The sequence below is a fragment of the Vigna unguiculata genome, chromosome 2 (assembly GCF_004118075.2).
Source record: "Vigna unguiculata cultivar IT97K-499-35 chromosome 2, ASM411807v1, whole genome shotgun sequence".
NCBI classification, from domain to species: Eukaryota; Viridiplantae; Streptophyta; class Magnoliopsida; order Fabales; family Fabaceae; genus Vigna; species Vigna unguiculata.
Window position 1 is genome coordinate 7,013,583 of NC_040280.1, and position 17,424 is coordinate 7,031,006.

General features: G+C 34.2%; 1 protein-coding gene and 1 long non-coding RNA gene across 3 annotated transcripts; one reads left to right on the top strand and one right to left on the bottom strand.

The window, feature by feature from the left end:
- The first annotated feature begins 556 nt into the window (after positions 1-556).
- LOC114168468 (tRNA:m(4)X modification enzyme TRM13 homolog) lies at positions 557-4,838 on the top strand. Its single transcript, XM_028053303.1, has 10 exons — positions 557-734; positions 1,279-1,452; positions 1,527-1,592; positions 1,692-2,027; positions 2,316-2,568; positions 2,713-2,770; positions 3,750-3,836; positions 3,941-4,072; positions 4,186-4,324; positions 4,445-4,838. Exons 2-10 carry the CDS (start codon positions 1,376-1,378, stop codon positions 4,662-4,664), a joined length of 1,368 nt encoding a protein of 455 aa, XP_027909104.1. The 5' UTR covers positions 557-734; positions 1,279-1,375; the 3' UTR covers positions 4,665-4,838.
- A 2,004-nt stretch (positions 4,839-6,842) lies between these two features.
- Positions 6,843-8,062, bottom strand: LOC114173167. Of its 2 annotated transcripts, none has more exons than XR_003602456.1 (2): positions 7,931-8,062; positions 6,843-7,151 (listed from the first exon to the last, which is right to left on the bottom strand). It is a non-coding gene; the product is annotated as an uncharacterized LOC114173167 (long non-coding RNA). The 2 variants fall into 2 exon arrangements; XR_003602457.1 differs by lacking the exon at positions 7,931-8,062 and adding an exon at positions 7,647-7,923.
- Between the last annotated feature and the right edge of the window lie 9,362 nt (positions 8,063-17,424).

Here is a 17,424-nt window from a genome sequence, read left to right on the forward strand (position 1 = left end):
TTAAGATAATGAAATTCGATTATAACAAATTTATTTATGTTAAAACATTTTAATATTAAAGTAATTGAGTCTCAATATTTTTAAATCAATATTAGATCTAAAATATCACCTTATAAGTCTTTATCGTAGTATTATTATTAGTATTAATATTATTAGTTGTGTTTTCTATAATGTATTACTTTAACATAAACAAATTAATATTAAAATAGTGCTATTTATTTTTGATTAATTCGTTATAAAAACAATAATATTATTATTTAGTGTTTTTTCATATCATCAAATTCATTCTTTAAATATTATATATAATTATGTAAATAAATTATTTATTTAAAAATAATAACAATTCTATTAATTTTCTTAATTCAAATTGAAAAAAAAAAATAAAACAAAACGAAAGACACGGTGTAAGACTAGTGTGTGTAAAAACCAAGAAAGATAAAAAAAAGACGTAAAAAACAGTTTAAAAAGAATTCCTAAAAATGGTTATAAAAGTAGGGAAAGGAAGAGATTAAAAAAATGAAAATAAAAAAATAATTTAAGCCTTTGAATAGCGAAACAAACACACCGTCTTTTTTCCTATACGGAGGTTAACCAGACGTCATAACTTTTTGTTAGAAACGGCGTCGTCTCCTCTAACAGCGAATTTACCCAGAGCTTTCTTTGTTGTTCGGAATAGGGAAAGAAGAAACAGAGTCGAAGCATAGCTCCTGTCGTCGATGGCTTCAGTGTTTCCGGTGTGTGATCGAAGCTTCGATTCTCTCTTATCTCGTTTTACTTCTTTGTAAATTGAAAACTTCAAATGAATTGGTTCATTGGTTCGGTTATGTATGATTAATGAGTTTTTTCTTCATGTATTACATTACATTTCTTCAAGTACCACATTAAGTATGAAAATTTTGAAAATAACCGCCCCGCAATAGAAACAGTTTTTGCAGCAAAGATGGATTTCATCTCGTGTAGAATCCTTGTTAGGGTAAGAAGAAAATTTGAAATTAGCTTAGTAAAATAAAACTCTATGTTATAATTTCTCTAAATTTATAATCTTAATTTGTATGTGAATTAATTTTAGTTTATGTGAAAACTTATTTTTATATTATTTTAATTTTCTTCTTAACCTTTTTCTTTCAAGAGTTCTTGTGAAAAAGTTGACCCAAACAAATTCATAGTTATATGTGTTGTAGTTGGGTATATGCAAGTGAAGGTGGCATTGGATATGTGTATTATTGAATGCATACTTTTTTTTAATTTTTATTTGTGGTTCTTTTCTTCGTTATGCAGGTGATGCAATCTCCTAAGATATGAGCAGTGCTTCTAAAAACCGTAATTGAAGCCTTTCTTTAAGGTTTTTGATTGAATTAAGTTAAAGCAAGGTACTATGAGGACCAAGCGCTGCAACTTCTGGCTTCCTAACAAGAACAGATTTTGTGCAAACTGTCCTCTCAATGGTTCCTTGTAAGTGTCACTCTCCTTGTTTCTATGGAATTTGATTCATTTAACTCACTCACCCTTTAATTCTATGAGCTCAGATTCTGTGGAAATCATAACTCAAGGTCCGAAGGCCAGTGGATCCCATGCCCCATAGATCCATCCCAGTATTTGCTCTCTCTCTCTCTCTCTCTCTCATGTTTTCTTCTGTGTATCAACTTATGTTGAGGCTTCTAATTTTTGAGCTCTTTTTCAACATTTGGCAGCTCGGTGCTTGAGGAAAATCTCAAAGGGCATGTTAAGCGGTGTCCATTGCTGAAACAGGCTCAGTCCTTGTCTGTCCAACCTTTCTATCAAAAGGGTATCAATACTGGTTCTGATGGAGAGGAGGAGGCATCTGGGGTTGATGGTTCAAGGTTGCCAATAAAGACAATTTCTTCCGAAATGAAGAGGAATGCTCTTCATGAAATGAGTGTGCCTGAATTTTGCAAGTTGATTGAAAAGATTGAATTTCTTCATGAGTCGTTGTGTAAAGATATTCAGGACTCAGTTCAAATGCCAGAGGTCTGCAGCCTATGGATTAAAAGAGGAGTCGAAGAGAGGTAGCTATTAGTGAATCCCCTGAATTTATTTGATGTCAAAATCTGATTACCTTATGAGTTGTAAAATAATTTTCTCGGGGACTCCTATTTGTTACTTTTCCCCGAGGTTAGTTTCTTCATCACGAAAGCTCCTCATCTGTACTTCCTTTATTATAAAGCTTACTTCTATCCATCAGTCCTGCTGATGAAACTGAATATTTGAGGTTACAAAGTCAAATCACAAGTGGGGGGACGTTGATTTCAACCCAAACTAGAAGGGAGAAAATTGAATAATTTGAGTTGTTGCAGGAAATTGCCATTTCAAGAGAAACATATAATGCAGCAGGCATCTATTGTGGGAAATTTGGAAAACTTTGGGTTACTGAAGAATTCTCATGGAAGGAAACCTTCTGAGTGTGTGGAACCAGTTGAGAAGAAGGACGAGGATGTCCCTGCAGTGATTGAGTTTGGTGCTGGTAGAGGGTATTTGACACAAATGCTCGCAGATTGTTATGGAATCCAACGAGTCTTTCTAGTTGAGCGAAAGGCATACAAGTTGAAGGTAGGCTTAAGCTACTTGGAAAAGTGATAATCATTAAATGCCTCCTATTTCCAACAAGTTCTAAAGCATGGCAATTTTTGGAGATGTTTGCATTTATAGTGATCTTTGACTTGTTTATTTACATCACGCCAATGCCATTGTCAGGCTGATCGATCACTGCGGCAGAATGAGAGTTTGATGTTAGAGCGCTTGAGAATAGACAGTAAGAGTCTCAAAACTCTGGTTATAGAAGATATTTTCTGAAGTTGTACCTATAGTGGTTTAGTTTGCCTGCTTAGATATCTTTACTGAAGAAATCATATTGCATATTTCAACTAAATATGAAAAATTTGTGAATTACAGGATTTGGATTTTTAAATTTAATCTTAATTAAGTATAAACAAATGTTTCAAAATGAACTCTATTACTCTGTTTCTCCCCTGCACCACACGATTCTTATGCATTCATGTTTAAAAACTCTTGATAAAAAACAATGCAGAAGATGCTATTATTTAAGGAAATGAAGTAAGCATATTCGTTTTCATAGCCTAAGCATGTAAAGTCTTGCTGTCCTCTGTATTGGGGTACTTTAAGAATGGTCTGGCATAACAAGAAGTGCCGTTTTTTCTTTGTTCCCCTTTTCTTGTAAGTCACTAGGAACCCCTTTTCATATACAAATACCCAAGAGCTGCTCCATTTAAAAAGTTTTCTCATTTTGCTCCTACTAATATAATTTTAGGCCAAGGGCATATCAGACCATGTTATGAGCATATGATAATTTAGCTCCTTTCATATTTTTCTGGCAAAATAACTTTGCAGCCAGCATTTCTTCTGAAGACTTTTGTGCATTCTCAGTGGTAATATGTTAATCTATGCTCTTCATAATTTTATTTCACCTCATGCTTTTCATCAGATCAGTAAACAATATACAATTGTCGTGTACTATACTGAATTTCCATGCACTTTATATTTTATTATCACCATGGCATGTGCATATTGTTGAGTTATTTAGATTTTGTTCTGTTAACTCTCTTATTAGGTTTTGTCATTTTTAAGTTGTAATCATTTTAAAGGTTTTCTAATCTCCTGATAGAAATTTCTGTATTCATATATCTTCTTCGGCTTATTCATAATTCTATATTGCAGCTATTTTTTATCTATAATTTTGTACCCAAGAAAATTATAACACCCAACTTTTACAGTTGAAGATCTAGATTTGAATGCCGTTGAGTCCTTGCAAGGAGTTCCATTTCTGGCCATTGGTAAACATCTATGTGGAGCTGCAACAGGTGACTTTTTGGCAATTTAGTTAGATAAGTGTTGCCCCGGCCCTAAAATTTTAGGTGATTGTTTAATTGAAGAAAACATAAACGGTTATGCAACTTTTTTTCAGATTTAACTTTGAGATGCTGCTTTCCTGAGTATAGAAAAGATAGTAGTGAACAGCACCCTGCTAACAGTAAGTTTGGAGGTTTAGCTATAGCAACATGTTGTCACCACCTTTGCCAATGGAAACACTATACAAGTAATCACTTTATTCTGGCTTGCTATTGAATACTGTAGTTTGTATATTTAAACCTCTTTGTGGATGTGATTATAAGTTTTGGTTACTTGCTGAATGAAATTGTAACCTTGCAGATAAAAGGTTTTTTCTGGATCTGGGGTTGACAAAAGAAGAATTCCATGCCATTACATGGTTTACCAGCTGGGCAGTAGATGCTAATCATGATTCCGATCTTCCTGATACAACCAATTGTATATCACATTTGCAATTCATGTAATCCTTCCAAATCCAATTCTTTAGTCATTAAATTGAGCATTAATTTCTTGTTACCAATAAAATTTTCTTAAAACAGTTATAGAAGCTGGTATATCAAAAGTTGTGTTTTGGCTGCAGAAAGGAGCAAGGTGATGGATATGCAGACGGAGTTGAAAAAATTCTTTCAGACATGCAAGCAGATAGACGAGCAGCATTGGGATTTAAGTGCAAGTGGATTATTGACATGGGCAGGTTGATGTGGTTAAGAGAGCATGGATTAGATGCAAAGCTTGTCAAATTTGTTCCATCTAGCATTTCTCCTGAAAATCATTTGCTATTAGCTAGATCTTCAAATTGATTTTGAAATGTTTATTTCATTCTCTTGTTTTGCATTTATCGCTGGCGTCAATATTTTTGTTAGCTTGATACCTTCATGTTCTTTTTGATATACTTAAGTAAAACGAGCAGAACATGACAACTTACTGTCTTAGGGATTCTGATTGAATTATTTAATGGCAATTGCTTGGTGCAATTATTAGTTACAGTGAAATGACAAAAAACACTTTCCGAAAAACACTGTTTAGCATGTGTGAACATGTTTTCAGATTACGTATTTTAGATAGACAACTTAAAAAAAGTATAATCTGGTTTGAAGTATCAGACTGCATAATTTGAAGTTAACCTACTTGTTTGGATAAGAGGATGGATTTGGGAGAGTGGAAATGAGTTGATTTGAGGAAGAAAAAAAATAGAGATGAAAGTGAGGTTTTTGGAATAAATTAGAGGAAAACTTATAAAAGTTATTGAATGATTTAATTGATAAAAATAAAAAAAATGTTTTAATGAATAAAATTAGGCTTAATTATGTTTTAAATCTTCATAAATTTAAGAATTTTTAATTGAATTTTTAATAAATTTTTATGATTTATTAGGTATTTACTAAATTCAAAATTTTCAATTAAATCCTCTTGTTAAAATTTTCTATTAATCGGTAATGTAACGGTTAAGTATGTGTTTGGATTACTATTTTAACACTTAAAAGTCAGTTGAAAAATTTTGAAAGTCATACTTACTTTTTGATAATTTTCTTTTTTCTTTTTTGTTTCATTTAGTATTAAAGAGATCCAAATTGTGGTTGCATTTAAAGCAACACTTTCGATACTTTTGTATTGGATGTAGTTTAAGTGTCATTCAACCAAATTTATCTTGTTAAGGTAATCCAAACACACAGGGTGGATGGATTGGAGGGGATAAATAGAAGAATTTATTTTTCTTTAGATTAATGGAGAGATGGTATGATTTGAGTATATTTAAGATGAAGGTTTGTTAAAGTTTATGTATAATATGATGGATATGATAGATTTTTTTTTAATAAATAAAAGTATCTTATTAATATTTTACCCTTCAAAATAAATATGGTATAATTATAAATTATATAGGGGGAAATTATTTGAAAATTAAATTAAATTATAATAATTTAACCACACGTATGAAAGTTATCACAACTTTTCGATATTTTTTACCCAACCTTATGGAACATGATATTTTGACAAAAGAAAAATTGACAAACTTTTGACAAAGTATATGTCTCCTATGTGGTTTTACCCTCTTTTTAGCTTTAGGGTTTTTTAAGATTTCGTAACCCTAGTTCTGGGATTGTGTTTTGTTTTTCAGTGTAATAGTGTTTGAGTCAAGCGTTGTTGTTGATTTAGAGTTCTTGAAACCTCGATATTCCTTTTGCATTCTTGTTTTTCCAAATTCCTTTCTCATTCTTGCAAAAACCTTTTGTATTGAGACTGTGCTAGATTTTGTTTCTTTTGATGCAAGACATTAGTTGCAAGAAGGTTCTTAACAACAAGTCAACCATATAAACCTGAAGGTTTGTAACATCATGATCTAACTTTCTTTGTGATAGAATGCCATTTAAAGAGAATCATTTCTCATCTTACTATTATTGTTTGAATAGGGATTTGAGATTGGTAATGGACTTACTAATCCTGCAATTCATTACAAATCCTACCTATATTACTAACACTGCTAGTGCTTTCACTTGTTTGGAGCCTTCTGCTTTGCCTGTTAACTTCATAATATTTGTTTTTATCCTTTCAGGTACTAATTAAGGCCTTGTTGAATCTCAAGCTTAAAAGGAAATTTTGGTTGTTGAAATTTGATATGTTTTGTTACTTAATTAGTCTTGCAAAAGGGAACATAACACAAATGAGAAAACAATGCAGTGAAGTGTGAGAGATCAATAGGTAGTTTGTGGAATGTTGTACTATATGGATATGGATGTCAAAATGGGTTGACCCGACCCATTTAAGCTTGACCCATTTTTGACCCGCAGAAATCGGGGGTGGGTCAGCCCGCCATTGGAAAATGGGTTGGAAATTTGAACCTGTGTCGCCAAAAGACGGGTTAGCGGTTGGCGGGCTGACCCGCCCCCTTCACCCCTTCTCCTTCACAGATGCGTTTGTGTTCTTGAGAAGAAAAAAAAATCAGCGTTTTGTGAATATGAACCTAGAAGAAAAAAAAGAGATGAACACAATCAATGAAATCATTCATTGGAGATGAGATAGGCTACAACCAACAAACAGAAACCCAATTCACAATCATCATCAATAAAATAAAAAACCACGATTCTCGCATAATCAAAATCTTCAATTCGTAATTACAAAAATCATGAGAAAATCATAAACCCTAACTGCAAAGCCCAAAATCAGAAACTCCAATTGTAAGCAATTCCCAAATCAGAAACCTTAATTCCAAATTTGCATTCACAAAAAACCTTAACTCTCTCCCAACATTTCGGCAACCATCAATCCATCGTGGTCTTCACCTCAAATACCTACAACAAAAAAAATCCATTTAAAGAGGAGGAAGAACATTGAACAATAACGGAGAAGAAGGACCGAAGTAACGTCGGTGCATGTGGTGCTATCGTGGCCTCAAGCATAGAAGAAGATGGAGGTGGGTGTGGAAGGTTTTGTCTCCGATGGCAAGGAGGTTACAGTGGTGAGTGCAGGTGGTGTTGTCACGACCTCACACATAGAAGAAGATGGTGGTGGGTAAGTTTGTGTTGTGCTTGAATTGAGAAAAGAAATGAAGGAAACGAAAATAAAGAGTTGAAACAGGTTGGTGAAGGGAAATATAAAAACCATAATGGGTCACGGGTTTAGAGGGTTGGCCCGCCTTTTGACCCTGCAGGCTAGCAGGTCAGGCGGGCCGAGTTCTACTAGATTGACACATTCAAACACATAAGTACAAAGAACCATGGGGCGAGAAATACAATTACACAACGGAGAGAGAAAATAATTTGAGTGATGAACTCATAGGACAATACCTCCAAAAAACCATGAACATCTTCTAAATATCCTTGAATGAGTTTAACCACTTTATGTTTCAACAATATGTTAAAATTTATTTGTTGCCACCTCAGGTCTTGATATCTATAAAAGTATTTATAAGCAATACATGAAACAATGATGAATGGGTATAATGAAAGAAACTTGGATGGTTCAACCACAAAAGAAAACACATCGAAACAGAAAGAGCAAAAACAAAGGTTAAAAAAAGGGTTGTGAAAACTCTAAACCCATAAACTACGCAAGAAGAACACAAACTTACTCGTTCATGGAAGAGTGAGGACAAACGCAATGCGCGAGAGTAGTGGAGCAGGAAGGAGGAAGGAAAGACAGAGAAAGGAGGAAGAACACGAAGAGAGCATATGGAGGAAAGTGAGAGAGACATATAAAGGAGAAGGAGTGCCAAATGAAAATAGAGTGAAAACCATGATTTCTCTATTCCCTGCCACATTGGAAATTAAAAGATAAAAAAAAAAAAACAAAACATTGTGACACATAGGAGACACGTATACTTTGTCAAAAGTCTGTCAAATTTTCTTTGTCAAAAAATCATTTCCTTGATCTTATACAACCACTCCACTAAAATTCATATTACATATAATAAAATACTTCAATTTAATACTAATAAAATACAAAGGTTATAAAAGCTTAATATGAAATTTTACTTTTTCCTTTTATTTAAGTCAATTTTAACTAAATCATAATCAATTATTAAACATAAATTAAATTAAATTCCTACAATTTACTAAAAATATGAAAACTGTAAAAAATTAAAATACATATGAAACAAACCAAAGAAAATAATTTTTGAAACAATGGAATCGATTTTGCAATGAAAAAAAATACTAGTGGAATCAATTATAGAATCCACACAACCACAAAAAATCAATTCCAAACTCGGCGAAATTGATTGTGTTGGCTTTTGAATAAGACCAACCCATCTAGAATGTGAAAATTGCTTTCTTCACACAACATAATCGATTCCAACACCTATGGAATCGATTCCACTATCTCTCGAAACACAAATAACTCTCTTATTTTAAATTAAAGTAAGGGCAATTTTGACTTTTCCCACTTTATGAACAATAATAACTCACAAATCTCACCATGGTGCGCTGATCGTTCTCACGGACATCATCACTCACAAATTCATTCACAACCACTTAAACAAACACCCAATTCAAGTGCAAGTCCATCGACAAACACATGCGTGAACAAGGCAACATCCTAAAACTAAGGATGGAAATGGGGTGGGGTGGGAACGAATTTCGCTATCTCATATCCATCTCCCTAGAAAAAATTCATCCCCGTCCCCATACCCAAATCGAACGGGTATCAAACTTTTATCCTATCCACATCCTCACCGGGTAACGGGTATAATCTCATATCCATACTTGTACCCGTTTTCTTACTACTTCGATATTAATTTCAATTATTTTTTATTAAATAATAAAAAATTATGGTAAAGGAAATATAATATCATCAAATATTCAATACTAGGAAGATGGTTGTTTCTCGATATCAAATACTTTGAAATAAGTTATAATTGTTTACCTTTTAGATTCAAATACCAAATAAAATTTCATGAGAACCAAAACATTTATTAAATTTGTAAACATTAATAAAACCTAGTTGATAAAATTGAAAAATATTTTTTAAAAAATATAAAAGGAAAAAAATATTCAAATTAAAATATATTTTAAATGTTTGTTTACTTCAAATTTTTAAATTATAATGAATCTATTTTTTATACACTAATAAAAGTTATAATATATCACTTGATCAAAATGACGCAAAGAACAAATAATAAACATAATAATAAAAAATTGACATAGATTTTGTATATAAAAAAATATTCATGGCAATTACATTAAATTTTTATATTGTAGTAAATAAAAGTTATGTATACAATTATAGTGAAAAAATTACAGTATGATTGATAATGAGTTAGAAAATAAAAAATAATTATATAAAATATATCGAAATAATATTCTACATGATGAAAATAAACAACAAATAAAAATATTAATAAATTAACAAATGTGTGTCTTAGAAATAATTTGAGAGACTATTGAAAGAAATCGCACAAAGAAAAATAAATGTATAATTAAGGGTATGATAAGATGAAAAATAACTTAGAGATTTAAGAAAACTTTTCAAATATCAACATATATACTCAATGATTGAGAAATAACGAAAGTCGTTATAGCAAAACAAAAGAGTTCTCCAAATGAAACAAAAATGAATAATAATAAGTAAATATTTTTTTATATTACCTAGTAAATGAAAGGTTTATGTTATTAAACACTTAAATCGAGAGTATTAAACATTCTTATGTGAAAGAAAAATATACAATAAAGAAAAATATTAAAAATTAATATAAATATTCAAATGTGAGACATAATTTTTTTTAATTCACACACATCATTTTAACATAATTACATAAATGTTATGGTAAGATGAAAAATATATTAGAGATATGAATGCATTTCATGGCAAACCAAATAATTAGAAGAGATAAAAAAATAGAAAATGTATATTTTAATTAATTGTGAATATTTTAATAATTTAAACAGGGATGAATATTATGGCAGGATATGTACATCCTCATACCCATACCCATACCCATACCCATACCCAGTCAATGCGAGAATTTTCCGTCAAAACGGATACGAGTTCAAACAAAACCCATGGAGACGAGTTTATTTGTCATTTCTACCTAAAACAAACACATTCTAAGAGACTGATGTAGTTGTTATCTTATAATATCACTTTGAAAATTTATTTTATAATTTAAAATTTTTATAATTTAAAATTTTATAATTTTACAATTTATGATTTTATTATTTTAAAATTTTAGAGTTTTATGATTTTAGAATTTTACTGTTTTATGATTTTAGAATTTTATAATTTTATGATTCTATAATTCTATGATTATATGATTCCATAATTTTATAATTCTATAGTTCTATAATTTTGTAATTATATAATTTTATAATTCTATAACTTTATAATTTTATTAAGTACTTAATAAATTATAAAAATTTATTAAAGAATCAATTGAAAATTTTTAAATTTATTAAGGATTAAAACATAATTAAGCCATAAAATCATAAAATAATCAAATTACCTTTATAATAAAAAAGTATTATTATTTATAGTATTATTACTTCCATTACTATTTATTATTATTATTATTATAATTATTATTTAAATCATAATATTTTATGTTATTTTGTTATTATATTATATTATTTTGAATTCGTAATATACTACTCAGTTTTTTTTTAAATCGTCTAAATCTAATATGACTTCCATATTGGTAATTTTTTTCAAAAATTACCTATTTCATTGATTATTAAGTATAAATTATACTTTAATGGTAAAAGAACCTCTTTGATCACAATAGTTATCAAAACAAATAATGAGGTATAGTAAATTATATAGTTTAATGAGGTATTAAAAGAAGGTGATAAATTATGTAACGTTCCATTTAAATAATAACGTAATTAAATGAAACATTACGATGAATAATAAGAGGGCAAAGTCATGGAGGAAAAACGCTACTCCTTATAGTTATTCAGGAAAACTAAGACACACCACGATGCCAATAACAACACAGAGAAAGAGATTTAACAGTATTAAAGTAAGTGCTCCAAGAGCAAGGAAATACATGGGCTACAACCCTAAAAGGGAACTCAAAAAAGGTGGGGTCCGACCCATGATAAGCTATGCAGCGAAATCTCCATCATCCTATTGATCACGAGGAGTTCTCGCATCTGCTCCCATCAATAAATTGATGATCATCGTAAAAGGAGAAAACCACACATAGAACATACAAACAGGCAGAAAGGGTAAGCTAAAGTAGAAAAACGTTTTATCATACCATACAATTTTACAACCAAAGATACATACATCAACCAAGCATGTGAAGACTCGCAAACAAAACACTACGACTCAAGACACGATTATCTAGATATATATAATTAGTCGGATTCATCGGATGCTTGCACTTGTGGTGGCCTCTACTGCTCTGCAGAGCCAATTGCCAATGGGTTTCACCATACCACTCACAAGGTTAGCCTTCAAACATCTAAGGCAATTTTCCTGCCAAAGACTAGGGCTTCCTGCTACTCACACCACTTGAGTCAGTACGCTCTACGTGAGACTAACTGACTCTTTAGAGTGTCAGGTGTAACATCCTAGCCGGAAATTACTTATAAAATAAATAAAAATAAAATTTAACTGAATAACCTCATTTATTAGGAACAAATTCCCAAACGCGGGAAGAAATTTAAACTTAAAGTCCAACGCGCCAAATCAATTAATCATAAAGCGCGGCAAAACCGAAATGTAATATAGGTGTCTCTAAAAATTATTACATTAAATCCATAAAATGACAAAAATAAAAATCAGTAAAACTCCCAAAGGGGTCCCCTCTCCGTCTCTATGTCTCAGTCTGCCCACCTGCATCAACATCTGCTCCCATGTAACAAGTTACATGATCATCGCCATACACATACAGGTAGGGTGAACTCATTTTAAAATAAACCAAACTAACAACAATAAACAATTAAATACAACATCTAAACATTTTAAACCCGGGTTAGTGTACTTCTCTCTTTATCCCTGACTTCTCCATTTCCAACACTTGCATTAGACGTCTATCCTTTCTACCCTTTAAGAGAGATCAATGATCAATCTTTGCTGCACGAGTGTCTACTCGCCCCTCCGACTACATGCCACCACCTGATAGTCCACACGTGGGAATAACTTTGCCACAACATCTCACCGTGACACCAAGTGGAGTTCCCCAAAACAAACATAAGTCTGTAGTTGTTCCCAGACTACCAAATCTCTATCAGAATCCTCTGAAGAGGGCAATCATCCGAAACCTCACTGTACGAGCCACAACCTGCACACTCCACTGGACTTCCTAAACCACTAGGCTACTACCTAGAGTGGTCACGTGTTACCCAAATACGAGATGCACTCGTAACTGGGCCCCTAGCCAAAGCATCGCATCATGATCATACCTTAAAGCGGTGTAGAAAACTTTCCTCGCGCACCATCACTGGACCAAAACCGCCTGGTGCGCATCTCACGCCGCTAGGCGGAATTTAGCTCCAGACCGTCAGGCGCCAAGCGCTAGCACAATGCCACACTGTTCCATCACCGCCTGGCGCTTCCAACTCGCGCCGCCAAGCGCCCATCGCCTTCCAGGCCTCCTGCTTCCTTGCCCTGTCTAGCGGAACCCACTCTACCGCCAAGCGCCCTGCGCGCCCAATGACCATTGTAACTGTTCGAGACTCTACCGCCTGGCGGCTCGCTCTACACCGCCTGGCGGCTCGCTCTACACCGCCAGGCGTCATACCAGTAGCGCAAGACTACTGATTTTGGAACTTTCAACAGATATCAAAGATCTGATGGCTTTTTCTTGTCTCCATTGAAGCTTGCATGAAGAATGGAGGCTCCATGGATGGTGTTGGATGCGAAAGCATGAAGGAAAGAAGCTTAAGGTGTTTGGTTTGGTGTAGGTGAAAAGATTCTTAAGAGAGGTGAGGCCAACTCCTAATGAAGAAGACTAGAGTAAACTAGAGAAGAGTTTACTCTAAGGTGAGCTCAAAAGAGATTTGTGCACAAATTTGGGCAGCAATTCATTACTCAATTTCAAGCTGAAAAATACATCTCCTAAGCCTTCTATTTATAGGCTAAAATGAGACCAATGGGTCTCCAAAAAGTGGAGGGAAAAAGGAGTCTAGAAAGTTGAATTTTGGAGCTAAAAAGGAGCATGTGGGAGGTGTGACTTGCCACCTAAGCAAGTCACACTTGTCTTGCCATAGGAAGCTAACTCTCATCCTTGGAGAGCAAGTTTGAGATGCTTCTAGGCTTTTCTAGAGTAGACACACTACTCTTGGCCCATTTGGCCCAATTCCCCTTTTTGGTCCAAAATTACTTCTAAAGCCCAATTTCCTCTAAGGCCCAATACATGGCCCAAAGAAAACCCTATTCTACTGGGTCCAAAATACAAAGCCCAAAATAAATTCCTAATCTAGTATTTACAAGCAAAATGTCCTAGGCTAGGTCTTTACATCTTCCTTGGCCCATGTGAAGTTCATCTTGGGTCTTGCATACGTATTTAAGGCCTATTCCTCTTGTATTCTCCTAGCCATGGCTCTTGTTGTAGGTCCCTTGGCTCGAGGCATCTCATCATCCCCTCCCTCTTGAGAAGGATTTGTCCTCAAATCTGTAGTCTCTGCCTCATCATCTGTACCACCTGCAAAAGGTATTAAGTCAGCAACATTAAAGGTGGCATGCACATCATAGCCTTCAGGCAACTCTAGCCTATACGCATTATCATTTACTCTTTTCAGCACTTTAAAGGGACCATCACCTCGAGGACTAAGTTTAGACTTCCTTTGTTTAGGAAATCTATCTTTTCTAAGGTGTAGCCACACCCAATCCCCTTCTTCAAAAATCATTTCCCTCTTCCCCTTATTGTTGTACTTAGCATACATCTCTATTTGTTGCTGAATTTGGCTTTTAATCTTTTCATGCATTTTTTTTAACAAAATCAGATTTTGCCACCCCTTCTTTATGAATAAAATCAAAAGATGTAGGAAGTGGTAACAAGTCCATGGGAGTGAGAGGATTAAAGCCATAAACAGCTTCAAATGGAGAGATTTTAGTAGTCCTATGAACTACTCTATTGTAGGCAAACTCAATATGGGGAAGGCATTCATCCCAAGATTTGTGGTTCCCTTTCAAAATTGCTCTTAACATAGTAGACAAAGACCTATTAACAACTTCAGTTTGCCCATCAGTTTGTGGGTGACATGAAGTAGAGAAATTAAGCTTAGTTCCTAACCTTGACCAAAGTGTTTTCCAAAAGTGGCTAAGGAACTTGGTGTCTTTATCAGAAACTATGGTGCGGGGTATACCATGAAGCTTGACCACATCTCTAAAGAAAAGCCTAGCAATGTTGCTAGCATCATCCACTTTGTGGCAGGGTATAAATTGTGTCATTTTGCTAAAACAATCTACCACCACAAAAATGGAATCAAAACCCCTTTGTGTTCTTGGGAGTCCTAAGACAAAATCCATACTTATATCTTCCCAAGGGGCTGAAGCAATATGCAAGGGGGTGTATAATCCATGAGGCATTGTTTTAGACTTAGATTGTAAGCATGAAATACATTTATTACAATGCCTTTGGACATCCTTCCTCATATAGGGCCAAAAGAATTTCTCTTTTAAAAGATCTAGGGTTTTTTCTACCCCAAAATGACCCATTAATCTCCCTTCATGTGTTTCTTGAACAAGGAGTTTTCTTTGTGAACCTTGGGGAATACAAATTTTTCCTTCTTTAAACAAATACCCCTCATTCACATAGAAACCTCCTTGAGGTCTTTCCATACATTCAGCATAAGTAGAGGAAAACTCAGAATCTTGATTATACATTTCTGGAATGTGATCAAATCCAAGAATTTGGGCTCCCAATTTTGAAAACAAGGTGTGCCTTCTAGACAAGGCATCAACCACCACATTACTTTTGCCCTTCTTGTACTTTATCACATAAGGAAATTGTTCCAAGAATTCCATCCACTTAGCATGTCTTTTATTCAGCTTATGTTGGCCCTTCAAATATTTTAGCGACTCATGGTCACTATGAATGACAAACTCTTTGGACACAAGGTAGTGTTCCCAAGTTTGAAGGGCCCTAACTAAGGCATACAATTCCTTATCATAGGTGGGATAGTTGAGGGAGGCACCATGAAATTTTTCACTGAAATAAGCAATTGGGTGCCCTCCTTGCAACAACACAGCACCTATTCCTACACCGGATGCATCACACTCTAGCTCAAAGGTTTTTGAAAAGTTTGGTAAAGCTAGAATGGGTGCATTGGTGAGATTTTCCTTGAGTTGTTGAAAAGCAGACTCTTGTTTTTCACCCCAATTAAAAGATACATCTTTCTTGACAAGTTCATTGAGGGGTGAAGCCAAAGTAGAGATATTAAGAACAAACCTCCTATAAAAGCTTGCCAAACCATGGAAGCTCCTAACCTCTCCAATATTTTTAGGAGTAGGCCATTCTTGGATGGCCTTTATTTTTTGTAGGGTCAACATGGACCCCATTTTTGTTCACAACAAAACCTAAGAAAACTACACTATCTACACAGAAAGTACATTTCTCTTTATTAGCAAACAAACTATTTACCCTAAGGATGGTAAGGACAGACCTCAGATGGTCTATGTACTCATGCAAGCTCTTGCTATAAATCAAGATATCATCAAAATAGACAACCACAAACTTTCTTATGCACTCTCTAAGGACATGGTTCATTAGCCTCATGAATGTGCTAGGTGCATTAGTAAGCCCAAAGGGCATCACCAACCACTCATATAGTCCTAATTTGGTCTTAAAAGCGGTTTTCCACTTATCACCTTCTTTGATTCTTATTTGGTGATAACCACTCTTTAGATCAATTTTAGAAAACATGAGGGACCCATGCAACTCATCAAGCATGTCATCAAGCCTAGGGATTGGATGCCTATATTTAATGGTGATGTTATTTATGGCTCTACAATCACAGCACATTCTCCATTTCCCATCCTTTTTAGGTACTAACAAAACAGGCACAGCACAAGGGCTAAGGCTCTTTTGAACCCAACCCTTCTCCAACAACTCTTGGACTTGAGACTCTATCTCCTTTGTTTCTTGAGGATTTGTCCTATAGGCTGGTCTATTTGGTAGACTAGCCCCAGGCACTAAATCTATTTGATGTTCAATTCCTCTAAAGGGAGGAAGCCCAATAGGCCCTTCCTTAGGGAATATATCCTCAAACTCTTTCAAAAGATTTTCAATTTTAGGAGGTAGATTCTTAAGTTCAAGAGCTGTGGCAGTACATGTGAGTGTTCCTTTACACAACAAGAGGCATGAAGGTTGTTCATCATTGAGAACTTGGTTCAAAGATTTTATAGTCAAAATGTTCTCATGTTGAATGACCTTGGGAGAAGGAACACCAATCTCTCCCACCTCAGATTCATCTTTAGTTACTTTTTTTGGGAGAGAGGGAGGACTTTTTTTTTATCCTCTTTTCTCTCCTTTTCCAACTTCTTTCTCATTTGGATTTGATCCTCTACCACTTGGGATGGTGATAAAGGATGCAAGACAAATTTTCTATCCTTGTGAATGAAGGTGATTTCATTGGTAAGACCATTATGCATGGTTTTCTTGTCAAATTGCCAAGGTCTTCCCAATAAAACATGGCAAGCTTTCATAGGTACTACATCACATAGCACACTATCTTCATATTTCCCTATGGATAACTTGACCTTCACTTGATGTTGGACTGTCAAATCCCCACTTTCATTAAGCCAATGCAATTTGTAAGGTTTTGGATGGGGAATGATAGTCAAAGCCAACTTATCAACCAGCCTTGTACTACAACAATTGCAACATGAACCACTATCAACAATGAGAGAACAAGTGTTTTCTAAAATTTTACATCTTGTATGAAAGATGTTCTCTCTTTGTGTTGGCTCTTTTGGAATGGGTTGGTTGCTAAGAAGTCTTCTAATCATTAGAAGGTCTCCTTCACAAGGATAGGCAATTTTCTTAGCCTCATCATTAGACTCCTCACTAGAAGTCTCACTCTCACTTTCTTGCTCATCTTGGCTACTATAATGGTCAACACCCCTTAAGATCATGGTCTTTTTGGTGGGGCATTGAGATGCAACATGACCTCTACCAAG

Coding starts and splice junctions, on each gene's coding strand:
- LOC114168468 (XM_028053303.1), top strand. CDS start 1,376: ATGAGGACCAAGCGCTGCAACTTCTGGCTTCCTAACAAGAACAGATTT. Junction 2,569..2,712: donor GAAAGGCATACAAGTTGAAG/GTAGGCTTAAGC, acceptor TGCCATTGTCAG/GCTGATCGATCACTGCGGCA. Junction 4,073..4,185: donor CCAATGGAAACACTATACAA/GTAATCACTTTA, acceptor GTAACCTTGCAG/ATAAAAGGTTTTTTCTGGAT.